The sequence below is a fragment of the Oxyura jamaicensis genome, chromosome 1, assembly GCF_011077185.1.
Source record: "Oxyura jamaicensis isolate SHBP4307 breed ruddy duck chromosome 1, BPBGC_Ojam_1.0, whole genome shotgun sequence".
Lineage (NCBI taxonomy): Eukaryota > Metazoa > Chordata > Aves > Anseriformes > Anatidae > Oxyura > Oxyura jamaicensis.
Window position 1 is genome coordinate 86929393 of NC_048893.1, and position 27571 is coordinate 86956963.

At 38.3% G+C, this 27571-nt stretch overlaps 1 protein-coding gene across 3 annotated transcripts in view; it reads left to right on the forward strand.

Moving 5' to 3' along the window:
* NME7 (NME/NM23 family member 7) overlaps nucleotides 1-27571 on the forward strand; it is a 94422-nt gene that overhangs the window by 36701 nt on the left and 30150 nt on the right. For all 3 annotated transcript variants that reach the window (XM_035314924.1, XM_035314923.1, XM_035314925.1), the window contains 4 exons: nucleotides 709-814; nucleotides 14434-14498; nucleotides 15365-15433; nucleotides 17636-17737. In XM_035314924.1, the coding sequence (XP_035170815.1) occupies nucleotides 709-814; nucleotides 14434-14498; nucleotides 15365-15433; nucleotides 17636-17737 (342 nt within the window). The remainder of the gene's footprint in view (nucleotides 1-708; nucleotides 815-14433; nucleotides 14499-15364; nucleotides 15434-17635; nucleotides 17738-27571) is intronic.

Genomic DNA, 27571 nt, shown 5'->3' on the forward strand with positions numbered 1-27571 from the left:
ACCCCAGTATGGTCTAAGACCCAAGCTTCATGATGCTTGAATAGCAATGGCAGGAAGAAAGGAAGTAATTGGAGGTAAAGAGGTTCTTTTGATTCATCCCAGAAATCAGAGCAATTGAGTTCATCAGCTTCCATTCACTAAGACAAAAAAAAAAGGGGGGGAGGGGGTGGTCAGTAAGTCATGAGAAGGGAGTCAACAATTTTAGACGAAGTTTAGTTGTTTAAAACAAAAGGAAAAAATAGTTGTAAGCGGGTAGGTTGGAGGTCAGTTTTGTATATAGAACAACTGGGTGCTCGTTGCATTTTTGCTCATGTGGAAGAAAAATGGTGTGAAAAAAGGGAAGCAATGATGTGTCTATCTGGGAGTTGATTTGGGAAAGATGCTGAGGAAAGAGAGAATTCAGAAAACTGGGAACACCTCTGCCAAATGATTGTGGCAGCAGCATTTTGAGTGCTCTGAATGGAAATAGATTGCATTGTAGATGTGGAAAAGAAAAAATTGCAAGAAATATTCAAAATGTGGTTTTATGATTGTAGTAATGTTGCCAGAAAGATATGTTTGGGAGAATATTGTAGGGGAAAAGTTTTTAGCACAAAAATCCGTAATTAAGGTTTATTTTCTGTGACTGTGGATACTGATGGTAAAAGTTGATGTATTGATGTATGTAGCTAGATAAAACTAAATGTGTTAAATTACTGTTGTTTTCAGGAGCTGGAGTTGTTTTTTCCCTCCAGTGGAGGTCATGGACCAGTCAACAGTGCAAAATTCACAAACTGTACTTGTTGCATTATTAAGCCTCATGCAGTTAATGAAGGTAAGCAATGCAAATAGCGGAGGAGAAAGCAGGGGATGCTTTGCCATATCCCGTGATCATTCCTGTGCCGCTTTTTTTTTTTTTTTTTTTCAAAAAGTGAAATTGTAAGAACACAGTATATATTTCATAGTATGTGCAAAAGTATGCAAATACTTCATCTTTCCTATATGTTTTTTATTTCTGCAGTTTACTTCCATGGGTTGTGTCCCATTTGGGTGCTTTTTAATTTCAGAATAAGCAATGAGAGGTGAAAAAAAGGAAGAACAATCAAATTATAAATGAGATTCAATGAATCTGGCTGTGACAGCTTACCATATCCTTTCTCCCGTCTGTCCACCAGACTCATCTGTGGGAGGTTAGCATCCCAACAGCAAAGTAAAAGCAGAACATCTATCTATATTGCAGGACTTTCCATTCATACAGTAACACATTATATTAAAACTGCTTGCAAAGGGGTATTTGTTCTGATATGAATCTTGTTCTGCTGACTGCAGTGAGGATGGAAAGTAGTGAAGTCTTATTTACTCTGTGAAAGTGAGCCAGAATCTTGAAACGTTTGTTGGACTCCATGATGCTTTCTGTCCCAGCTGTTGCCACGCAGAAATAATCTCACTTTTGTGTGCTCTACTTAGATAGAAGAACATGTGTAAGAGCAATGAGTGCAGTAAAATATTTTGGTTCTGGCACTTCAAAAATATTTCTGAATGCAGAATAAATATTGCCACGTGAGAACATTGAGATTTTCATGGTAAGTTGTGGACCACACTACAACATTTTAATTACTTCTCTCTGGATAGCTGAAATAGAAACAGTGGAAGTGGCCAGAACAGTTTCCAGGCCTTTCACATCTCAAGTCTGAAGGGCTTGGTAAAAGAAATGGCTTTTACAAGAAAGAGTCTTGCACTTACTGTTGGTAAAAGTCCTGTTATCTCTTTGAGGCCTTGCACTGTGTTTGCTGCTGATAAAGTCAGCAAAGACAGAATGATGTTCCTTGTATAGAAATATGGGCAGCAGATGAAACTATGATAATACCTTGCTGAACATTTGCAAGAGGCAAACATTACCGTGGCAGGTCCTTAATTTTTCAAAATGGCAAAGTGTATGGCTTGAGCTGTGTATTCTCATACTTGAGAAAAAAATTCCATTACATGTGGGGGCTCAGACTCAGAATTTTTCTGAATCAAGGGACAAATTCTTGCCCCATTTGCACTCCCCTCTGTATGTGTGTTGGGGAAGAGGAGTGGGAGAGGGAGACAGATAAGCAGAAAATATCAGTGTACGCTCTGCCTTGTAGTGTGAGAGCTAGAAAGACTGGACAAAAGTTGAGCTTAGGATCCACTAGTATAGTCCTTTCACAGCACAAGGATCTGGAAAGGTAGATCACAGCTTGCAAACAGCAATTAAAATTTGAAAGGTAGTGTACCTCATGTGAGAATTCTCCATCCACATGGCTTTGATTACTTCTGTCAACAAAGGAATCAACACTGAATTTTCTAACTCAGCAAAGCGTTTTGTCAATTTAAAATTAATATGAAGAGTGATGGAATTCTGGGACTGGCTGTGCTTTTACCTCACTAAGCTTTGTTGTTCCTGTCCTCTCTGATGTTACTGTAAATGTTTCAAAAGCCATAGGTGCTGCAACTCTTAAAGAGTTAACAAGACTGCAGCAGTCTTGTAAGAGTTTCCAGAAGCCTGATCTCTGACAGGGAGTTGGGCTTAAGGGAGGGAAGAGTCACTGTGGCTGGGCAGTGATCTCCCTCTTTGGTGGAGAGCACAGGTGTGGCTTTGCATTGAGTCTGGACTGGTTGGCAGTTTGAGGTGAGATGAATTCTACACAAAGGCTACAGGAACTCTCCAACATCATCAGTGCAACGGGCCAAGAACGTCCCAGGGAAGAGGATTTGGCTTTTTTAGCTTATTGTCTTCAGTCTTCCTTAGTCTTTCTTGTCCTCTTTAGCCTATCACAGTGGCATCTCTTTTGGAAGTCTTGGTCCTCTTAGACAGCACTTTTGCACTATCACTGGTTGGAAGAGCTGTGCACAGCAGAGTAGAGAGCTGCATGCTAACTTTACAGCAGCTTTTTGGAGTCTTAATTCTGAAACAACTCTCTTGCAAATAAATTGTCTGCTTTAAAGGTGAAGGAACATAGCCTTTTTAATCTATTAATTCCAAAGCTTTTTTTTTTTTTTTTTTTTTTTTTTTTATGCTACGTATCCAGTGGCAGGCTGACCCAGCAGAAGTGCCGCCATTCCCCTTTCCCCTTAGGAACTGTTTTGGAGTCAGGGAAAAGCATGCTGAAAGAATTTGGGGAACCTATTCAGGCTCAGTGGTCTGTGATAGAGGAGTGAGGCCCTGCTCATCTCATCTCCCTTTTAACAGCTATTAGTAACTGTTTGGTGATACCCAAGACATTCTGCTTGTTCCAGCAGCATCTCCTGTATTTCAATTTAAGTAGGTGCTATAGCAACTAATGAGCTCCCCTCTAGGCAAAATAGCATGTAGGAGACCGTGTGGTCTTAAAGAAAAGCAACTTGCTTCCCCCTCAGGAAACAACACCTCTCGCTGTGGCCGTCCACTCCTGCCATTTCTAGCAGGAAGAATGCAAGGTGAAATGTGGCAGCTGGAGAAGGGAGCGAAATCCCATGTAGCCATCAGTGTCAGGCAGTGGTGCGACTGAGGCACAGAGAGGAAAATTATGTGGGTCAGAGCAGCAGAGCCTCTTATGCATTGCAGATTTGGTTTGTGCTCTACAAATTTTCAGTATTGAGTATCTAAAAATAAACCTTTTTGTAATTTCCTGTGCACTGCTGAGGCTTTGAACTTATCTAATTACCATGAATATAATCTGCTCATTACCCATGTACAATTATATGAAGTTTCACTTACACGCTTGAGTTTATACAGAGCTATAGTCTTCTGCAGGAACATTTGACTGGATTCATGATTTGAATTCTACTTTCCTGTCCTTTTCCCCCCCTTTTTTTTTTCTTTTTTTCTGCTGAGTAAATTGCATAACAAGTTCTTAGAAGGAAATAGCAGATATTTTTCAGTTCCAGAAAATGGTTTGCTTAAGCCATAGGTAAACAAAAAAGCTTTTTGGTAAGCTTCCTTTGCTATCAAAAGGCTGGATCAAGCCTCCAGTTTATGTGTGTTAATTCAAGGACAAAGCCGCATCTTAGTAGCTGACTCTGGTTACCGTAGAGGGTTGGCAGGATCCCTCCCAGTGCCGAAGCAGTGGAAAATCACAGTGTGTTTGATCCCCAGCCTTGCCTGCCTGCTCCCGACCGGCACACAGCAATGCCAGTCACTAAGCAGGCTGTCATGTGGTACCAGGCCCTGCCACCTGCTGCCATCACCGGTGGGTGACAGGTAACGTAAGTGAGAGTACCCAGAGTACCTGGCAGGCTCCGGAGAAACCCTGGGGCCCGAGAAAGGGCCTCGGGGGAGTTAGGTGATGCTTACAGAGCTGGTGGTGCAGGGGTGTGGAGGGGTGGTACCACCAGCCCTCAGAGAACATGCATCATGCGCACCCCTCAGAGAGGGAAAGCAATAGCTATTTTGTCAGTCTAGTGTCCACATCTGTGGCGGGTCAGCAGCTGGCAAATTGAAAAATTATCTGGGAAGGCCCTTGAAACCTGTGCCCTGGACTAGGCAGCTTTAGGTTTTTCTCTAGCAGCTCCTCCCAGTGGACTTGAAGCACTTCCCTGGCTGGCTGGGAAGCTGGCAGCAGCCAACTGGTTGTATTTGAACTCTGAAGAGGGCTTGCAAGAGCACTCCAGTGCCTCTTTGCTGGGATGTTAAAGAGTGAAAAAGCAACGTGACACAGCTCCATGCAGACTCAGTCTGACTGGAGCTGTGTCTGAGCGATGCAGCCTGGTTTGACCCCTCTGGAATCTGCCACATTTTTCACTGTCTTTTAGCTTCCTCCTTCTCTTGTCTTGGGACCAATTTTCAGCCAAGGAAGACGGAAACTAGCAAGCACAGCTCTTTAGCTCTTTAGTACTTTAAATGTAACATTAGTTACAGCACTACACTATCTGTTTTGTCAGCAGAAATAGTGCTTTGTAGGTCACAGAGTGGTATTAACTTTAATTTATTATTTGTAACAGTTCAGTCATGTTTGCTGTAGGAATTAGAATTTGATATTTCGTGACTTTCTTGGCTTATAGTTTCTTGAATGTGGCTTTTACTTAATTCCCTTGAGAAACAAGAAAAAAAAAAAATGAAAATAATGATGATCAGGCTGCTATAAAGAGGCTGAGATCAGAAGTGTGTTATATTTCACTCTTTCGTGTACATTAGTTATAGTACAGAGCTTGCAACTTGAAGCCCTGTCCTCCATTTCTGCACTCCCAAGCTGAGACAGGGGTTCTAAAGACAGTCTTGCCAAAAACAGATTTGGGGCTAGAACTGTGCCATGAACTTGAAAAGCAAACCTTCTAGTTGGGATTTCATTAGACCTGATGCAAACTGAAAGGCCTACCTAAAGGTGAAGGAGCTTCTGTGATCTCATAGAATCACAGAACGGTGGATTCAAGGGCTTCTAGGTGTGTGGCTGCCTACCCAGCTATGTTTGTTCTCCTAGGATGCGTTAAGCTTGAGATTTTGCTTTATCGTTACTGGTAAATTGTACCCTTTTACCTTTTTTGTACTTAAAAGTTAATGGTGCTGTCTTCCACATTATTCTTCAATTAAGATTTAAGTCTCATAGAAAACAAAAGGAGTGGGACTTTTTTTTTTTTTTTTCCCCAAATGGAAAAGATATTCAATGGAAATGTGATTTTAGACCTGCTCTGAGTGGATGATAAATCTTAGAGAGCTATCACCAGCTCTCCTATCTTAATACTTTCTGGACTGCATTAGCAAGTCACAGAGCTTTATGTTGATCAGCAAAATGCTGCATGACAGGTGACAATAAGAATCATATTTCCTTATTTATGTAAAGACTTAGAAAAAATGTAATTGGGAGTAGTTCTTTGCTCTAGAGATGAATCTAACTTTGTCAAAAAAATACCAAAGACAGTAATTCAGTCTGAAGCAGGTGCAGAAACACGGTTTACTCATGTAGGACCTCAAATTAAGTTACTTTACAAGAGATAGTGGAGAGGAAGACTAAAATCCAGCATTGTAGTAGATTATATGTCTGACTGAAAACAACTGGAGAGCTATTCCTGACATGCAACAGACTTTTTGCTCTTTGAAGGAGGGAAGACGTCACTGTGAACCTGTCCAATTCACCTCTGTAGTGTGCTAAATTTAATTACGTGCAGAGGGTTAGGAAAGGAAATAAGCTGGAAATGAAGAAGAGGATGTAATAGGAGAGGTGTGAATCTGTCATCATTCTCAGGTCAGGATATTTATCTCATTGTGTTTTAACAAGCTAATTAGTGTACATTAGATACAACTTTTAAAAATCATAAGCTCTGGAAATTATTTATTCTCACCCTGTTTTTTTTTAATAGACCTAAGTTTGCATAACTCATTTTTATTTCCAGGAAACTTCAGAAGTAGAACAAGCTTTTCAGAAAGCTGTTTTCTCATACTTGAGAAAAAAATTGCAATACAATTTTTTCATAAGTAATCTGAAAGTCTATTTTCTGTCTATAAGTATGCATTATAGAAAGGTAGAAGGCAGACATTGTGGACTTCACCTCATTGTAGGCAGAAACTTGTACCTTTTCTTTGTATCTGGTCTACAAGGCTGTGTGCAGAGAGGCATCAGTGATAAGAGAGATGAACACAAATCTTTGCAGGAACTTCAAAGAAGTACAGTGGATCATTTGAGGTGTGACCTCTGGATATTTTCACATGCAGTATGGCAATTTCAGTGCTACAGTTGACTGAAACTACTTAGTAAAGCCCTGCACTTTCAGATACAGGCCTTTTTGCAGATGGGTTTGCACAGACAGAAAATGCATTTGTGTAAAATTAAATACACTCTGTTTCTTAGATTTTCCTTTGAATATATTATAGATAGAGTGTTGCAGTGTTCTGAAGTGTTTGGTGGTCTGGTGACAATAATTTTTTCTTTTTAAAGAAGTGAGAAAAAAATCACTAAAATAAAAGCAACTTAGTTTTCAACTTCTGAATTAAGAAAAAAAAATTAGCCTTCGTGAGAACAATAGTCCATCCTCTTAAGTCTGCTTTTTACATTCTTTGCTGTAGTTGTAATGATGGATATTCTATTCTTGAGATGTTTGTTTTTTGAAACCAGGCCTATGTTGTTTCTTGATGATTTCCTGCTTGACGTTTTAGCAACTTGGCATTGGCTTCCCAGCTTAGACTGACTTTGAATTTCAGTGGCTAGTGGGGGAGTGGCATTTATTTTTCCAAGTATGAAAAATATTTTTTACCTTTGAATTAATTAAGCTAGAGGAGAAAGTGGACTGAATCTGGAAATCCTTTCTGACATTTTGATGCAGGAGGGAAGAGAAAGTGCTATACATCACTGAAAAAAATAATCAGTTGGCACAGCCAATCTTTGATGAAGATCATAAATATCTCATACTACTGGTAAGAGTTTTCCAGTAGTGTTCAGTAGACTTATATTAGTGTTGAATATCATCTTTGTGCACAGGTCTTAATATTTTGAAGAAAAAAGACATGAAGAAGGAGTGTTTATTACTGCATTTGGGGATTTCCTTTCTTAATGAGTTAGAGAAAAGGTAATACTGTAGTTACACTTAATCATTTCTAAGAGATGTCCAGGAATTTTCAGGTTAATGAAACTACTTTGATACCAAGAAAATTGATGAATGAAGACTCTATACATTCATTTAATCCATTTACATAATGATGATACAATGGACATTTGCCAGCATGTCTGCTGTGAAGGAAAAACATACTTGACTGATCTTTGAGTTCTGTAAGTATGCTTTACATTCAGGAAAGTAATTCAGAGCCAGATAGTCTAATTCACTTGAACATCGATGCCTTCATCAGAGGCCCTTGGTGTTAGGAAACCAAGATTTTCCTTCAGTGAGGTCATATGTATGTTTAGATCTGTGCAGCATAAGCATCTGCCTAACTTTGATTTTTTTCCTGAACGCTGGACTGGAGACATAAGCATGTCAAATTAAAAAGAGTTTTTTAAGTCTTGGCATCTATCCTTGGGTCAGTTCTTGTCAATATTTTAATTTAATTAATTCTTTTAATTAATTAAAAGAATTCAAAACTGCAGAAATAAAGCAATGTGAAGAGGAAACTGAATATAAACAACTGCACAGCATGTCATGGAAAAGGGAAGATAAATACACAAATATGAAATAGTGGAGGGCAGGGTATCAATGAAAAGTCTGTAGAGGAGTGTTCACAATTGTGATGTATCATAAATACAATCAGCATCATTTATGTTGGACACACTTTGTTTAGTTTAGGTTTACTTACAGTAACTTGTTCTGCTTAGTGCTGCAGAGTTCCCAACTTGTGTACAACATCCAGTTTCTGGGTGCTCTGTTTCATGAATAATGTAATCAACTGACAGCAAAAAGAATAGGAGATTTAGACAAATCGATCTTTGCTGAAAAACTGAAAGGTTTAATTTACCGAACCTTAGATGGAGAAGACAGAGATACACAGCTTTCCATATACAAAATGGAAAATATGTGCATGTTTATTCCTTCAGATGAAAGAAGATGTAATCTAATCATTATGGAAAACTCAGAAGTATATTGCTGGCTTGATAAATGGGGATGTAATGGAACCACTGTTACCAGAAGTTTTTGAGAACATTTTAGAAAAATTAAAAAAAAAAAAAAAAAACAGCCATACATAGTCTAACTTCACTGCACCTTGGAGCAAAAGATAAACTACCTAATATCTTGAAGTCCTATCTATTTGCCCTTTTCAAATCTGTGCATGAAGTGAAAGGCAAGGTATTTAGTCGCAAAAAGAGTCAAGACACAGAATTCAGGAGTATGTGAGTCTTTGCCAAGGCAAAAATAAATGGTAGAGCGTACAGTGCATTTATTATTGATCTAGGGCAGTGAGTTGGCCAACTTTCCACAGGAATGGAAAGACAAAATTAGTAAAGGCTGAAGCAGATTCTAGGGGATCTCGAGGATTTTAACCTCCAGAGTTGAGTTAATTGACAGAGCAATAGTAGATTTAAAATACTGTTTATAATTATGGGCAAATGCACAGTGCAAAGAATAATTTTAACCATTTCCTCTTTGTAATTGTAACCATTCATGAACAGTCCCATGCACAATGTTCAGTTAGGGATTAAAAAAAAATCTGTAAGCATATGAATGGTTTGGATGATAATACTAAATGCTATCATAGAAAACGGTGGTACAATCTCAATTAAAATATTATGTTTCATTTTGTTTATGCTCAGGAAATAAGCAAAAGTAAATTAAAATCATGATATAAATGTTCTCCTAGCCAGAGTGGTTGAGTATACTCGTTTCAAGTGAAAAAAAATCACAATGGATGTGAGAATGGAGTACAAAGCAATGAACAGCTCTAAAAAAAAGAAGTAAAAAGAAAAACCAGATGAATATTTCCTTTTAAGTCTTCTAGCACAAGAACAATGAAAGACAGAAACCTAAGCCTTTCTGTTTTTGTATTTTTTGTTTGTTTGTTTTTGTAAACATCAATTTGAGTTCATCATACCTGTTGCAGAGGTATTGATCTTTTCTTCTTAATCTTTCCTTTTTCTGCAGATTCTTTTCTCTAACATCATCTACTGCACAGCCAATTTGCTGGACATTTTCTGTAGCCTGACAGTGATTTTGACTTGAATTTTGTATACGCCTTCGGATTTGATTTTTAAGTGTGATTCTTCTCATCTGTTCACATGCCGTAACTCCCAGATTTTTTATTTTTTATTTTTTTTTCCTACAGGTTTTCATCATTTTGCGTCTCAATGCCATGTCTGGAACTCACAAGTGTGGTCTTCCCTTGTTTGTACTGGTTCAGAAAGTTGCATCAGGGATTATACCTTTGAGCCTTTCACTCCCTTTGAATCTTTCTGTTGGCTCCTTTTCCCAGTCACATCAAATGCTTGGCCATTTGGGTTTCAGGGCCCCTAAGATTTACTCTCTATATGTGTAATTTTTCGTGTGCCATCTTCTATTCTCCAGTCAAGCAGTGGCAATATCTTTTGTCTTCATCCTTTCATTATTTTCAAAGGAATAGTTTGGGAAGGTTTTCACCAGATGTGCCCTTGTGTGTTGATAGAGTTCTCCATAAATATCTGTAAAGCTTCCCGTTAAACTACTTTTATATCTCCTTTAATACAATGCCTAGAAAGAAATCAGGAGTGATGGAAAATGTTGGATTCAATCATGATGAACAGTATTCTCCCATCATTTGCTTGTATATTCCTCTTTATCTTTTGTCAGTTTCCCCCTTGTTGTTAATCTGTGTAGCTTTTGAGCTTCCTATTTCTTTTGCATTTGCCCAACATGCGGCTAAGAGATAACTGGCGATTATCACTGTGGCTTTGGGGTGTCTAGAAAATGTGTGTTTATGTCGTTTAATAAGAATGCCCAGAGTTGCATTGTTCTAAAGTGGAAAAGCAAAAGAGAAGGGATAGATAAACTTTGCTCTTCAGAGGATAGGTTGGCCAACTGATAGGAAGAAATACACTTTTTGAGAAAGATGGCTGTCAGCTTCCTCCTTTTGCACTGTTGGCTGATCAAGTGAGAACTTCAACTGGAATACATTAAGGAGGGCCAGCTCGGAGTCCCACTTTTTGTTCTTTGGAATTAAAAAAAGACTTTGTTCAGAGCCAAGCCTGAGCCTCTGGGACAGGACCTTAAAGCTTGGCAACAAAGAATCAGATAACCTTTATCATTTCATTATAATGCTAAGGGAAAGTGCATTTCAAAATGTCAAAAAAACAGACATGAAATGAAATAGCTACTTATACTTAGTGGTATTTAAAGTATCTGGTATTGGTTACTTCTGAAAATACGTTACTGGATTAGGTAGGTCATTGATATGATTGGTCATGGCAGTTTATATATTCCTGTGAAAAATCATATGTTTTTCCTGAGAAATTATTTGAAATTATTGGAAAGGTATTAAATAAATGACACATAGAAATTGAAATGAAGAAGCCAGTTCTTGACTTGCCTTGAAGGCAGTCTGTCATAGTTAATAAGCCTTTAACATTGGAATAGTTAAATTGGGAAAAAGGCCAGGAACCAAGGGAAGAGAATATAACATCCCTAGTCATAGGGATGGTGGTTGGTAGTGCCCTGGGACTGGCAGATCTCAGGAACACAGCTGTTACATCCCAATAATTAAAATGCTGTAAGGTCAAAAGTGACTTTCATGAACCGTTTTATTTTATTCCAATCCACGATTCCGCAAAAAGTTGTAACATTTTTCAGTCTGATGTCTCCCCTGCTGTTTTCTGCTCCTTAATGAAGTACAATTTTCAGATATTGTGTTGCGAAGAAACAAGTTGTTGAAGATCAATGTAACTGATGAGATCTTGGTGCCTTACCATTTTTTCTGATTAAACTGTGTTGGGAGATTACCTGTCCAGTATGAGATGCATAAATAACATAATGCTGTCTAGGAGAAGTAAAGTGCTCTTTCTCTCTCCTTCTGTCATTTGTTAGGATTAGTATTAAATTCCCCAGCTGTATTTAGTAATGCCTGTGATTCTTTTGTGTTTTGTGATTGAAAATTCATCATAATTAGTGCCTAATCTACAGCTTTGATTTGGGTTCTTACTGTAATCACATTTTAAACATGCACTGGCCCTGCTTGAAGGGTCCTTAAAAAGTTGAAAAAGTTGTTTTTTCGCTGCAGATCTGGATTTTAAAGTTGAAAACAAATTGTGGAAAGTTGCTGAAATGACGCTTTATCTATTTAGTTCTTCTTTCCCTCAGCCTTATCAGCCCACAAAGGAGAGTACATGTCCCAGTTCAGTCATGCAATTGGCCAAAAGCCTGAAACAGATCCCAGGCTGAACCTTGAGCTTGTGCTCTTCAACTCTCTGGGGTTTGCCTCTGTTTTTTGTTCCTATTTCAGCCCAGGTAGAATTGGAAAGGAAATCATCCCTCCCTAGGAGAAGTGGTGCTTGCGTTGCCTGAACTGGGACAATGGAGGCCAAGTCACTGGACTTGTAGTTCTGCACTGCCACTGACAGCTCACCCATCCTCCTGTGCCTCGATTCCCACATTTGGGAAGTGGAATTAACATCTCGTTTAGCAAACGTAAATGAGATCTCATGCCTCTTCTTCAGATCACTTTGATTATTTATTTATTTATTTATATATTTTTTTAGCAAGACATACGTCTGTATGCAATGGGGACAATAGTTCTTGTGGTTAAGTCTTTTTAGTGCTGCAGTCCTGAGCAATCAAGGCGCTCTGTTGCTCTGATGAGTGATAGTGAAGTAGGAATACAATGTAGAGGACAGTCTTGATAGGTTTCCCCTCTACAGAGAAGAAAATTCTTAACTTCAGTAGAGAAGCAGCCCAGAAAATGAAATATTTCAGTCCCCTTTTGTTTCTCTAAACCATGGATTTTGCTTATAGCTCCTAAAACTGTTGAGGGTAAAAGTTCTGTAAAAAGCAGAATTCCTTGTTACCCCAGAACCTGATAGCTCATGAGTATTTTAATCACAGTTCTTGCCAGCTATGAAGGCCTATGCAAGTGGGCCATTCTTTACTGATACAGCCTAAACTGGAGATTTGCAGCTGTCAGGCAGAGCAGCTTTTTTATGCCAATGTAACTTTGTCCCTGCAAGTGGTGATTGCCATTTGCCTGCCACTGTCCTTTCCTCCATCTCTGTTGGCTTCTTGTAAAGCAGTAGCTGTTAACTGGAGCAGTGGGTCTGAAGAAAGAGAATGAGGAAATCTTTATGCTCTGTCACAGATTACTTTTTTGTATGTTTATTTCCTGGATGGTGCTCAGCCTCACCATTCATCCCTGAAGTCAAGAATTTTAGGCTTGCTGCCTCCCTGAAACCGATGTGTGGAAGAGTTGAGTTGCTCAGCCTTTTCTGCACTGCAGACAAAGAGAAAACAGAGATCTGGTTTCTCTCTGACATGGTCTTGCATTTCCTCTGAAAACTTGATTGAGTCCCTTTGTTTCACTGCTGCATGTTTTTTTTAATTGATTTTTTTCCCTTGAAAATTAGGAGAAATATATTTACCCAATTTTACAGGAGAGTTACAAGGAAACTTGTCAGTGTGAGTGAGCCGTGATGTAACAGAATACTGAGACAATGGGAACCATACCTGGCTATGTTCTATGTTTTGTAAGCCTAAAATGCTGTATGGACTAAGTACATACGCAAATCTCAGGCTTACCTGTTAGCAGTTTGATGATTTTTTGGAACAAGTATGCATTGTTTTGTATGGGAAAGGTTTGGGTTTTCTTTTTATTTATTTATTTATTTATATTTGATTTATTTTTTACTTAATCCTTAATGTGAAAGTATTGTGGCAGATACTGCAGGTACAGCTTTTTTCATTTTCATTTGTAAATAAAAATTTTAGAAGATCTCCAGCTATCTATTCTATTTACCCAGAGCTTCCACTGACCTTTCAATGTGTAGGAAGTTCACCAATCCTATGCTACAGATATTAGCAGACTGGGTACAGTACAAGTCTTTAGCATGCCAGAAGCTAGATATTGTTCTAACCTTTGTATTATACTAAATTATTAAATTTATGCAGTGCTACAAAAAAAAGTTCAATTTAAGGTCTAGTGAACAACAGGAATTAATGACTAATAGTCAATCTTGTTGTCATTCATTACAGCATATTCTTCTATTGTTAACTCTGCTCTGAATAAATGTCCAGAAATTTATAGTTGCTCACAATTTTTACTAGAAGACAAATGTTTATGCTCTATAAAAACACTGATGCTATAAAATTATTTCACATGGAGTACTGTGCTTGGCTGACATGATCTAAAATACACATTTAATGGAAAATCAGTGGTTCTTGTTCTCCTAAGTTTAGCGTTTTGCTTTTTACAATGTCATTCAGCCTTTGAGGATGCATTCTGGGTAGTGTAAAATAATCAGTATGGTCAGCAGTAACATATTTGTGAGTTACAACCTTAGAAACAGTAGGTTATTTTTCACTAATGTGCTTTTCCCATAGAAGACAAGAATTTTTGTGATGTTTTATTGATTATATTTATCATTGTCCTGCATTGTTTTTAGTTCAAAATTGGACCCTCTGGTGAATGCTGTACAAACACAGCAAAATAGGTAGCCTGTGTCCTGAACTGATTGCTTTTTAAGCTGCAATATTGGCATTGGAACATTAAATATATAAATCTCGACCTTGAAGCTCCTGGGTGTTTTACAGTTGATCTTAGAAGTGCAAAGACTTCACTAACTACCTTTTTTGGTAGAACATAATGAATCATGTCATTTCAACACCTGAATGGAATTTAGTTGTTTGAAGTCATCACTGCATCACTTTAGATAGGAAAAGCAGATATTATTATACATTTATAAATGTAAATTTAGATAGAGTATTTAGGTAGAGAGCTCTGCTTTCTACTTGCCTTCAGAGCATTATAGAAGCACTGTTTTTTGTTTGAAAATAATTAGTATGGTGGCATAAATACCTTCCAACTGTAAATTATTATTATTATTATTTAAATTGAGTACTGTTCTTTGTGTTTTTCTTCAGGGCTAGCTGGAAAGATTATAAAAGCCATCATTAACGAAGGATTTCAGATCTCAGCTTTACAGATGGTAGGTTTTCTTTCGTATATGTTTCTCTGATAAACAGAGGCTGGAGAAGTGCTGTGTGCACTTCACAGCAATGCACTGGTGTCTTCCTGCAATACAAAACCCTTGTACGGACTGTGTAGCACTGTTTTAGGATCAGTACTGTCCTGATGATATTTGTATTTTATTGTTTGATTGATCAGCTGATCTGTTTCTCCTTGCTAGTTGACCTTGAGCCAAGACACTTTACCTCTCCGTGTCTCAGTTTCCCTATGGTTAGAAGGGAAATCATTTTGTTGGTCTTTTCTGGAGCAACTGGGGGTATCTTTAGAAAATTCACTAGTTAAGATTAGGGAAATAATTGTTAATATAATTCATCAATTTTTAAATATATAGTTAGCATAAATTTATGGGAGGGTTTTCAAAGATACTTAAAGGATTGACACCCTCATCAGTATCAGAATTTAAAGGATGTTGGCACAGAGTTTGTTCTTGTGAGTAGCCCTTTAAGTTCTGCTCTTTATATTTTGTGGAAATCCTTAGATCTGAAATCCCCTTATGACTCAAATCCCCACTGCAAATGAAGAATAGCCCCTTCCTCTTTACTAGGCAACAAACAGGTCCTCTTGTACATCTTAGTGGCATTAGCCAGCACTACAAATTAAATACAATTTCAACTTATGTTTAGGTTGGAAAATTGTACTGTATGCTCTTTTGCACGTAGCAACATTGGCTAAATGTTGATGCTAATAAATGTTATATTGCAGCTGTAAAGCCATTCCTTTTATCTAGTGAAACTTAAAAGAGTACTCTAAATTCTGGCTTGTTGAGAAGCGGTGTCTATTTTTTTTTTCATTTAATGAAAATGGCTAACATTTTTGTTTTCTTAGTTCAACATGGAGCGTGCAAACGTGGAGGAATTTTATGAGATTTACAAAGGTGTTGTTGCTGAATATATGGTAAGCATAAGTTTGAGAAGAATCTATTTAAAAATAAAATAAACAAGGAAGCGGTCACATCCATCCATTTTCGTGACTGTGATAGATTTTCTTTAGAAACTTGTTTTTGTTCAGTTCTAGCTTGTTCTGAAATAAACTAAGTCATCTCGGTAAGTATGCTACATGTGTTGTAGGAAAGGAGGCGCCTGTGTGAAAATTTTTGAGCCAATGAATTTGTAAAATATAACAGTAAAACAACAACAACAACAACAACAAAAACCAGATAAATAATTTTATTGTGGCGGAGCTATGAGAATGTATCACATATATATCTTTGGTCAGTTTGATATTGCAATAGTGGCTTGGACCAGAATAAGTATTTATTACTTTCTTTACAATGGGGATGCTGTATTTGAATGCTTTCCTAATGACATTTTGAGCCACTTTTAAATGTATTGGTCTGATTTTTTTGGATCTCCAGAAAATTTAAGAGGCCAAAGATACAGTGTAATCCTAGTGGACATCTAAGTATAGAGATTATATATAAGACCCTGTATATATTTATGAGACCTTGTGTGTGTGTGTGTACATATATATATATATAAAAGACCCTGTATATTATTATGAGTTGTTGTACTGCAACATAAAACTTCCGATGGCAGATAGAACAACAGGAATGCAGGAAGTCAACTTTGTGTTTCTGTATCACCTTTTGTCAGAGAATTGTCGTTAATTTTGCAGATCATAACAAGTTTAGTTTCACTCTCATGCTATGTACTATGCAAGTTATCTTTAATTTATAAATGGTTAAATTATTAAAAGTTTTCTCCGCAGTTACAAATATTACTCCAAGCAATTACTAATATTACTGTGACAATATGACTTTTTTTCCTTTGTGACTGTTGAGTCCAACTTACTTCAGCAGGGTTTGTAGATTCCTCTTTGGATAGTTTATGAGCACTCTTAGTTAACTATCAGATTAGGAAATACTTATAAAGTTTCCTCTGCTAACACCCTTTGAACCAAGAATCCAAGGAAGATTGGGTAGGCAGACTTGGAGGTACGTAGCAGAACTCAAATATGGTAGTATTGACCAGTATTTCAAGACCCAAAGAATCCTCTGGTGCTGCAAAAGTCTGTGCTTTGAACCAAATTGGAGATTCTTGACCATTTTTGCAGTGTTGTACAAACTCCAACCCCCAACTAAATTGCAAATTTATATAATTTGATTGGAGACTTACTCAGAAGGGAAAGTGACATTTAAACAGGGTAAGTCAATAAAGACGCTATGTTTCAGATGAGATTTGAAGAAAAGTGAGAATCTGGGGCTCTGTCCTGCAAGCCATATGTGCTTGACGCACACAGTTGAAATTAATGGGATATCTTCATGCACTCAGGATATCTGTGAAACAGGAAAACGTGGGAAAGCTAATCATGATGGTAAAGGGATCCAGAGAAGGCGCATATGGGCACAGCAATAGATATTGTCAGTGCAGGCCAAATAGGAAGATGTGCAATAGGGTATTGAAGAAAGAACATGACCTCTTATGTCTGTGACTCAGAACCGTCTGTTTTGATCTGAATTTTATTTATAACTTTCAAATAGTGCAGAAACAGAAGATACATATCATCCTGAAATCCTTTTCAGAAACTGTACTCCTATTTCTTCTGGTTACCCCTAGTCGGTGAAGTAAAGGCTTAACATGTTGTATATAAAGCGGTTCTCTGGGAAAAGAGAATGCTGAACAGTTGCTAAAATGAAAAAATTCAGCTTTGTTGGTTTCTCCTCTAATCAATAGGTCCTGCATAGGATTACATAGGTAACAGATATTTAGATAACAGAATTCAGAGAAATCGTACAGAGTAATGACTTTATGGCAACTTACTGCTTCTTAACAGGAACAAATATGTTGCTCTTTGCCTGTTGTTAAAAAAGGGTCTATTGGTGATGAGGCTATGTTTTTAAGTGAAATATTTATTCTTTCTTTGTAAAACATGAAACTAGCCTGCTCTCTATTCGCATCACAGAAAATATCACAGGAATATTTCTACCTACATTTCCTAGGATCAAGCTGATAATAGAGGCACTTAGCTAAAATTCTTTCCCATTGATTTCAGAGTAGTGAGATTAATCATGTGCATTCAGTGTGATATTCGTTATAAAAATACTAATTCTTTGGAACAGTTTTGTTCAGATTTGTTTCCTTCTTTTTTCTTTTCCAGGAAATGGTTACAGAGTTGTGTTCAGGCCCTTGCATAGCAATGGAGATTATACAGCCTGAACCTCCAAAAACGTTCAGAGACTTCTGTGGTCCTTCTGATCCTGTAAGTACTTGCTTGAGTGATAAGGAATGCTAAAAAAAAAATGATGCACTGCTTATGTGAACTAAAATATCACAGCACGGTATGGCTGCCATGTACTTGCTGCATTTCTTTGAAGCACGTGAGCAGTACCTTATGGAAGTGAAATGCTACATTCTGGACCAGTTTGCAAATACTCTAACAAATCCTCTGATCTTACCTAAACCAGATGATAAAATACCATGATGATATTTATGTGAAAAGAAAGCCATTTAGGCAAAAATCGTGGTTAAAGATTCATAAATATTCAAACAAAAGGCTTCAGAGCCCTAGAACAAATAGTTATTGCTTTTGCATGCCAGTGTAAACCAAATGTTAGCCACTGCAGTCTGTGGCATTGTCCTAGGACAGAAGTGTAAAAGGAGAATCAGTTTCAGTGGTTTTGGAAGGAACCAAACAAAAAATTATGTAAAACTTATTGTAGCTGTTTGCTATGCTAATGCTTCTAGCTTTTATTTTTCATTTGGTGAGGTAAGTAATTGGATATGCATGATACTGTAAGCAATCCGGAGATGAACGTAAATGCTGTCTCAAAGGGTTTGCCATTTTTTGTTAAGTAATGAAGGCTACACAGAAACCTTGAAGTGAAATATCAAGATGGAGGCAATGAGGTCACATTGGATGCTATGATTTTATGTTTTAGTTGCAGACAGGGTGGATTTACCAGTTTCCATGGAAAAAAAACACACAGGTTTAGATTAGAAAGGCAGAGCAAGTTGTTTGGGATGTATTTCTCTTCAGACCTGCAGTTTTCATTACAGAAAGCATGAGTTAAAGGCATTGTCCAAGCCTGTTTTTCCTCTTCTGTTTGGTTGCATTAAGTGTTTCAAATGTTCCTCTGCTCTGTTAGCATCTGCAAACAGAGCATGTAACATATTTATCTCACTTAATTTTAACTGCAGAATGATATATCAGTAGTAATGTGTCTGGTATAGTCATTTCAGATTTACTTCAAATTCCATGTTTTAAGGTTTCTGGTCTTTAAAACTTTCTAAGATGAAGTTACTTTATTAGCACCTATTATATCTTTTTCACGTTTCTTCTAGTTTAATGCCTGGTATGTTAAAATTGGAATATATACACAAATGTGACAGCTGCTCTAAGTTACTAAAGACAAGTGCACCTATACAAGAGGAATTTATTTTCACTTGCTATATCCCATGTAAAGTTCCATCATAGCCATACAATGTGAGTAGCAGAAGGAATTGTTAATGAGTTGAGGAACTGAGGGGTGTGTAGACTGATGGCTTCTGTGGGTAGCATAGGAAAACAGCAAAGGAGGGAACTAAATTCCTGTTTCACAGATTTCTTGCTAGTGACCTACCTATGCTGTTTGTCTTTCTCTCTTAACGATTAACTGTGTGACTTGTGAAGTAAGAATGAGTACCCTCCTGCTTCCAGTGGAAGCAGATGTCTGTAAGTTTTGGACACTGCCATCATAGCAGTTGCGCTAATGTATGTTTGGAAGACAGGCAGCTGTTACACATTTCTCTCTACTGTTTTCTACAAGAATTCCAAGCTAATTGATTCCTCAAGCACTCAAAGTGCATATATAGTGACTATGCCTGTTTTCAAGAGTGGTTTTTGCGTGAAATTTATGTATCTCTTTGGATAGTGTATGTAGCTTGTCCTTGAGGAAGAGGTGACTAAGATATCTCCGTGGTCTTCTGTCACTCTCAACTTGTATTGTCAGAGAAGCTCCTGACTGAATTCTACAGTCAAAATACCTGTCTCAAACAGACGTAGCAGGAACCATAACAGCAGTTACATTATGTGGCAAGGTTATAAACAGACTGTTAAGATACCACAAACTTTATGTTCTAGTGGTTAAGTAAATATATGTGTCATGCAAATAGCGTGTTAGCATTGAGAGATCTGGATCTGTCTGTAACTTTTTTGATTTATGTATACTGGATCCTGATGCGTATACGGGCTGTTCATAAATGCAGGTGAAGATGAGTTTGTACCTGTAGTACAGAACGTATCAGGTTGGGTCACTTTGGCTCCTGTTGGATAGTGCCCTGTTTGGCAAGTAGTGCCATTGAAATCACCATGATTGCTCTCAAAGCAAGGTCCTATTTGAAGTGAGTAAAGATGTTGGAATTTGACTTATATAAAGAGTCTCTCTCAGTCACATGTGCTGTTAATTATATCTCAGATACATATCAAATGTAATAAGCACTCTGTGGCAGGTCAGGTATCGTAACTGGGTTGGAGTAGTCAGCCCTCTCAGTCTGTCCTTGGTTTTGCAGGGAAATAGTTGGGAAACACCTCAATAAAAAACATCCAAAGAAAGGTGATACAAATTTTCCCAAATCAAAGCAAGATGTCAATAGAAATAGGTCTGGTTTTGTCCAAGCCCCTGGTATTTAAGGCTGAAAAAATAATCAGAGATGTTCCATTTTGAGCATTATATTTTAATACTCTAGCAATTTATACCAAGTGTAAAATGCTAAAAATGAAAGGGGGCTTTGTGCTATTTTCTTTAACTGGGTAATATTTTGTTAGTACCGCAGGTCAGTAAAGCTCTCTGCCAAAAATATCCTGCAATATAAAACAGCTTATAAATACTTTATTAAAACATCCCATGGGGTAGTGGGGAAGACTGCTAACCAAAAAATTGTCTTGAGCTTTTTTGTAGTAGTGTGTGAACAGTATGAAATCTGGAAAGTGGGATAAAGATATTTGTCTGTAAGGAGCTGTGCTAGACATGCTCACTCTCAAAATTACTGTCCCTGACTTGATGGAAGGGATCAGTGCCCCAGGTTCCACACTCATGTTGTGTGTGTCCCTGCTGGGTAGCGGAAGGGCTAGGAGTAATGCTCTTCTGCAGATCTTGCTGCTTCTTGCATTCTCATACACTGGCACGTTTCTGATGAGTGGCTGGCTGGATCATTGCACTTTTGGTGAACTGTCAGTGTCTTTATATTTGGCTTAACCTTATGGAGTGCAGCCAGATTTTTTCTGGTTTTGGTGGCCTCATCTGAGGCCTTTCTGTACTCTCACATCAGCTGTGGTGCTTGTTGTCTACTCTTCTGGTTGCAGGCCTCTAGCTTAGCCGTTCCTCACAGTCGTATCCCAGACTGCTCGTGTAGCTTGAGCTTGAATTCTCTTTGCACCTGGTTTTCTCTGTCTTGGAAGGCTTCTGTACCTGATGTGTAGGGCTTAGAAATGGAAGACTCTCTCAACATCTACTGTAATAAACAAGTATTCATAATTGTATGTTGTTGCAGCAACCCTATAAAGGCCAGTAGGCTATTCTAATCCCCATCTTGAAAATACTGTTTCTTTATGATGTTAATATGTACTGTTTTTAAAAAAAAGGTATCTGAATTCCATGCCAGACTCTAGCTTTTCAAGGAGGGAAAGCCCCCAAAGCTAGGAGGTATGACGTATCAACGTCCTATGAGCAGCTGAGCACTTTGATTTAGATAGTTGAATTTCAAGTGGGAATGGGATTTCTGAAATGGCTTTGAGTTCCACAGATTTTCCATGGTGTCTGAATCAATTAAGCCCTTCTTCAAAATATACTATCAAATCTTGTTATGCAAACTATGTTTTTTATGTTGGTTGCTTTTATCTCACTCATTTTCTACTGGTGTGGTTCTCAAGAGAAAAAAAATACAGGTGTGGCAAAAAGGTAACTGCTCTAGAAAGCTAGGAAGAGGAGTTGAAAAGTTAATTAAATCAGATTAATAGAGCACACAAGCCTTTTGAGCTTTCACTGCACACTATCACTGAGAAATAAAAGAGTTGCTAACTGCAACCAAAGTTAAACGGAAAAGAAGCTTCTTGAGAAATGATAGCGCTTGGAGGAGTTCGGGTAAATACAGCACAACGTGCCTTATCAAGAATGCTCTTCAGTTTAAATACAGTGGGAAAAAAACAGAAAACTATTTTACAGTGAACTGAGAATAGAGAAGAGAATGTGGAAGGCTGCTGGAAGAAGTAAAAGGGCATGGGTATATGTTGTTTCACATGGATCAGGAAGCACAAGCTAGTGCAGAAAACCTCAACCTCGTCGCAGGCGGACAGTGGCCAGGGAATTCTGTCCTTGCTTGAGTTTGATGGCAGCAATGTTTCAGCTGGTTGGTGTTTGTGTATTTTTGGCCTCTGGAGCACATAGAGGCCTTTTGTTAATACCTAGATCTGAAGCTACAACTTCTATGTCATATCCTCTTTATATTATGTTGAAATAGCTGCTGGTAGCATATTATCATGGAATTGTTGAGAAGATTACTCAATATTCATAAAACACTTGTAAAATACAGTAGAAATGGAAATACTGCTTTTATTTTTTGTTCTTACCTTTTTTTCTTTTTCTTTTTTTTTTTTTTTTTGAACTTTCCTCATACACAAATGAAAAGGGGGGTTATAACATGTGATTCAAGGAGTCTACATAAGCTACATGCTCCTGGCTGATTGCATAATTTTTAGTAATCTTAAGAGCTTTTAGTTAGGACAGGCAGTACACTAAAAGTGACTCAAGTACCTTCTGCTGTGAAATATTATTAAAGTGATGGGATGTGGTGCAATATTTCTGCATGCAGTGGGCTGAAAAAGGATTTTCATATACCTCATTGGATCCTAACCTGCATTCTTTTTACACTGGGGATTTGCAATTTTAAGTGTAATAGTGCATTAATAGTATTTGGTACTTTTGCATCAGTGACAAAAGCTGAAAGGGAGATTAGATGGTTTAAAACAAAGCAGTGAACTGAAAGAGCTGAAGTCTGCTTTAGCTCCATTCCTGACCTCACTGTGTGACCTTGGACAAAAGGTTCAATATGTTTCTGCCTCAGTTATCACATCAGTTAAATAGGATAACGGTATGAGCCAAACAGCACTGTTGCTGTAAGATTTTCATTTTGTACAGCCCTCCTGTGAATGTCTAGCACTGAAAAAGATCTACTTATGTAGATCAAAAAATGTTCATGTTCAGCTATGTATTAGGATCACAACGTTTTTTTATTGCATCACATAAAAACTAGTTCGGAGGAAAATGTAAAGAAATACAAAGACTGTTTTTGAGATGTCATGTATGCCTTTTCTGGTAATACCTTTATAGCTGTTTCAGTGTGGGTTCTGATTCTCCCTGTAGCCTGGTGAATCTCGATCAGAGTGTTGACAGTGAAGTACATAATGCGTTTCAAGAGAAGTAAGATTTATTAGCCTAATCTCTGATGAAGACTTTCATATCATCAATTACCTGCTCAGATAGCCTGAGTCATGTAATAATAATAAAAATTCTCATTCAATGCCAGACCATTATCAGCTAGAGTAGCAAACAGATCGATACCAGTTACGATACCCTGCTGTCTAAGCCTGCAATGGGAACGACATGATTGAATTGCTGAGATGTTATTCAGGGTCAGTCATCTGACTCTGTCCTTTCAGTTTTTATTCTCCACGTCAGCTTTTGCAGGTCTAATGAAAATGTGACATAGGCAGGGCTGAGGCCTATTAGTTGGGGACATGATAATTTTTGACTGAGAGAGAGTCTGTAGAGGAAGATTTTTCCCTCTGGTGCTTTTGCTGAGCTGACACTGCTGGTTCATAAAGCCCAAATTCTCAGTGAGCTCATGACTTGTCCTTTATTCTGTGTCACCCCTCTGTGTATTAGGGGCTTGTTAAGACTCTATCTAGAAGAAAAGAAGTGCTAAGACTGTTGCGCACTAATGATCCATTGATGAGCTGTAATGTGACTATAACCATGAGCTGCCACCACTGCTTTAGACTATGCCAGATGTGTTGGTGTATGGTGTGAAATTTACCTCCAAAAGTGTTGCAACTTGTCAGTCAGGCCCACCCATATCTCTGTGGATGCCAAACCCCAGGCCTGTGGCAGTGATTTGTTTTCCCTGGTTTAAAACAGATAGAGTCTGTACCAGAAACCAGGCTGATACATAAATGTCATGGTTGGTCTTCCTTTCAAAGCTGGATGTAGCCCTGTGAGCAGCTGAGAATTAAGAATCCCCTCAAAATATTTTTCAGGCACGAAGTCAGTGTTCAGAGTATGTTTTCCTGATGTATTCCTCTTGCTTCTAGGTGGGTATTGCAGAGGCCTGCCAGCACCCTGGCACCCTCCCGCCCGAATGTTTGGTTTTATCGTGTGTGTGTGCCTTGTAGTGGCAAGGATGCACAATCTGGCTACAGTTTTGAGGTGACTGAGCTCTGCTTCTTGTGTGCTGACTTCTCAGAGTCACTTTTTGCAGGTGACAGGAAGTCCTCTGGTAGGGAGAGGGACTTCAGGCTCACTGAAATATGGCTTTGTGAAGAGATTGGAATGAAAATCAGAGGACTAGTGGTGGAGGAGCCTTTTGCTTGCAGATACTGCTTTAAATGTGGCTTGTTACTGCCCAGAGGTTGCTGTCATATGATAGCTGTTCGGTGTCATGTGGAAATGGAGTTTGTAGGCTCACGCTGATTCTTGATGCATGCATGTTGAAAACTGCTGTTATTAGTGGTGATTGGCAATCACCATCAGGATACTGAATACTGACAGAGCCCTCCAGACTGAGCTCTGACTTGAATCCAATGTGACTGAGGCATGTTGGCAAGGTTACAGTTTGAACAAAACTTCTATCCTTGTCTGAGGTTCCAGAGCTACCAGACCTGACAGTGTCAACAGTGTGACATTTTCTGCCTAAATAAATTCTAGATGGGAGGTCACCACACTTAGATTCAGTGGTCACAAATTGCAATCATTTGGTAAAATAGATAAAAAGAAGTATTGCATGGTCTGATACCAAGCTCACTACCATCACAGAGGAATGACGCTGAGGGAGTCTGCTGCTTTCATTCTCTGGAGAGAAGATTCTGAGGACTTCTGGAAGACTGCAACTAGAATACATTTGCATCTTGTTTGTGGTTGCTGCTTTATTTTTTTTCCCCAACAAAGCCCATCTAGCCTGTGTAGGTTCTTTTTTTCATAGTTTCCTTTGCTATCTATCACTATGATATTTTAGTGTCCCCTGATGACAAAGACCCCTTCTCAACTGCAGTTTCTGGACATCTTCAGTAAGTTACCAACATTTTGTCAACGGTTCTGTGTGTCCTCCTGGAAAGCAGCATCAACTTCAGAAGCCTCAGGGTTCCCATCTGCATTCCCATCCTTTCCTTCTGTCAGGTTGTCTCTGGCTTTGAACAGGGCTCCTCATGCCTGGACCCAGGCTGGAATAAATAGCTTGCCTTATTTTAACAAGAGGAGGGAAGCTGAACATGAGCCCAGAGACTGGAGGAAAACAGGGTTGTACCACAAGGCATTAGGAGCACTGGTTGCTGATCTTCATTGACTTGCTGCCACAGAGACCTCCTACCTAGCCCCGGAATGTGTAACATGCCAAAGTAGCCTGAAGCTAGGTTTGTAAACTTTTCCCTACGAAGCATCTTAAGGCTAGCCATTTTTATAAGGAACTAAGCCACATTTAGAATATTTGCTAAGAAAACTGTAATTCTTAGTTAAGAGCTACGTTCCTTTCAGCTCTGCAGGTGCTTCACAGATAAATGTGAAGACATTCAGGCTAATCTGAAATCACAAAGAACTTAACTGTATCTATATGTAGGTGTGAAAGAAATCTTTAAGGATGTCTCAGGGATCATAAAGGCTCCCTTTGCACTCAGACTGAGTGCATCTCAATGTAGTAGGTGGGTGTTATTAAAAATGTGATTTCTTTAGGCTTCTGTGGTGAACACAGGATTTTTATAAATGCTGTGAGTTATATAAATTTGTCTACTCAGCCTTTAGGAGGTGGATTTTTTTTGATTGTGAGGAGTTTTGATTCTAACTCTCCATCTGCAAATCTTATTTTACAAAATTAATGTTTCCGTATCCTGTTCGTGCTTTATCTTTCTATTTAGGTTCTCATCAGGCTTTCAGTATATGCAATGTTTTAGAGAGTGGTGTTATAGATTTAGTATACAATATAGATGGATCACATTTTATTTTCTTTTTTAGATGCTTGTCTTGCCTAGCTTCTTTTATGATTTGCTGGTTTTGTTTTTTATTTTTGAAATAATGGTAGCTAATACCTTTCAAAATACCATATGTTTATTGTTTCTCTTCTTGCATACCTTAGCTGGATTAAGGAGAAAGGTTTTGTTTCTCACTACTGTAGAAAAAGAGGTAGGCTTTTAACTACCAGGTGATCATGTGACACCAGCCTGATATAGACAAATACACGATGTACTTTTACCACTGGTAGGCTGATCAAAGGTAACCCACAGGGTTCTCTCCAGGGTTTGTTTCTCCCAGCTACCCTGGGTTAAAATGTGTCTTACTTTGCCTGTGGTAGGCTTTTAACACTTTTTTTTCTAAAAAGAAGTATATTCTTCCCCCTTGTGAAAAAAGCAATCTTTGCCAATAAGACACAGAGGTGGTCATCAGAATTCCCAGGTTATAGTCTCTTCCTGCAGTCACAGGAGGTCCACCTTCCCCTTTCCCTTCCCCTTCCCCTTCCCCTTCCCCTTCCCTTTCCCCTTCCCATCTGCTGAGGTTTCTGAGAACAGATTCATTGAAATACTCAGTCCATAAAAGCACAAGTTAAGAGACTTCTTGAGAACATGCTTGGACCTGGGTTAGTTTCAGTCTAAGCTGTTGGTTTCTTTGTTTCCCTTGTATTCTATTTGATTGCAGCAGGCAGCAAATCACTCTTTTACATTGAACAGTAATGTTTTTGAATATATGAAAGTTAATCCCTGAAAAGAGGCATTTAAGCAAAAAATAAAATTCCATATGACCTCAGTCCTTTCTTGGAAAAAGGGAGCAGTGTTTTCAGAAGATATGGGAAATGCTGACGTCACTGTCTGGGAAAGAAAATGATACTGTTACTGTACTAAACTCTTTTTTCCTTCTCCAGTTTTTTAGTAAAGAACAGATATACATCCTGGTCACAGTGACCTTGTGTTTTTGCAAATTCTTTGATTTGAATAGATTAAAAACATTTGCCTACGTGCCTGATTCAAGCTTTTGATGACGGTAGATAGGCTTGTCCTTCACTCAGATTCTTCCTAACTAAAGCTTGGAGCACGGTTTGGTAGTTCTGTTAGGTATACTTAAATTGGTGAAGTAACACAATTATATCTCCAGTAAAAAGCAATGTAAAAAAATAATATGCCAGGCTGGAACTTTGCCAGGCTGCAAGGTTTTTTTCCAGAGCTCTGTACGAGGCTGTTAGAAAGAGTCAGCGCACGGAGGTGCTTGTTGATAATGTACAATAGAGGAAGTTATAAAAACACAGGGAAAGGGCAGTAGTGCACTTACTTTTCCATATAACCATGATGATGGGGTGAGCTTGTGTATCCTGAAGTTGGCTGCAGCTGTCCTAAACGATTTTGTGTGTTTCAGTTGGCAGCTTATCAGTAGGCAATTCTTGGATGTACATGACTTTTATTTTTTTCAAGATCCCGTGGGATAAACAGGTGGAGAGGATGATCAGACTTACAAAACTCTTATCCCTGAGGGCTGCTTATTCAACCTCTGCTTGGTTAATAAAAGGGTGGTAGTGCTAATCATAACCAAACAGTAAAGAAGCTGCAGATCATAGTATATTTTATGTACTCTTGGTGATAAATTGGTCTTTGAGTACAAAAGAGATTGATCTGTGGGTAACTTATCATTGCTAGAAGGAGATCTATCAGTTTCTCAAATGGGTTTCCCCTAAAAGGGATCAGTTGGCTTTCTAAGTGGCATAGGTGGTTTCCTTGCCATTATACATGGCAACAGGGTGTGCATGGACTGTAAATTCCCTAGGTGCTTTACATGCCATTATAGTAGTGCAAGAAGTACATGCTATGGTC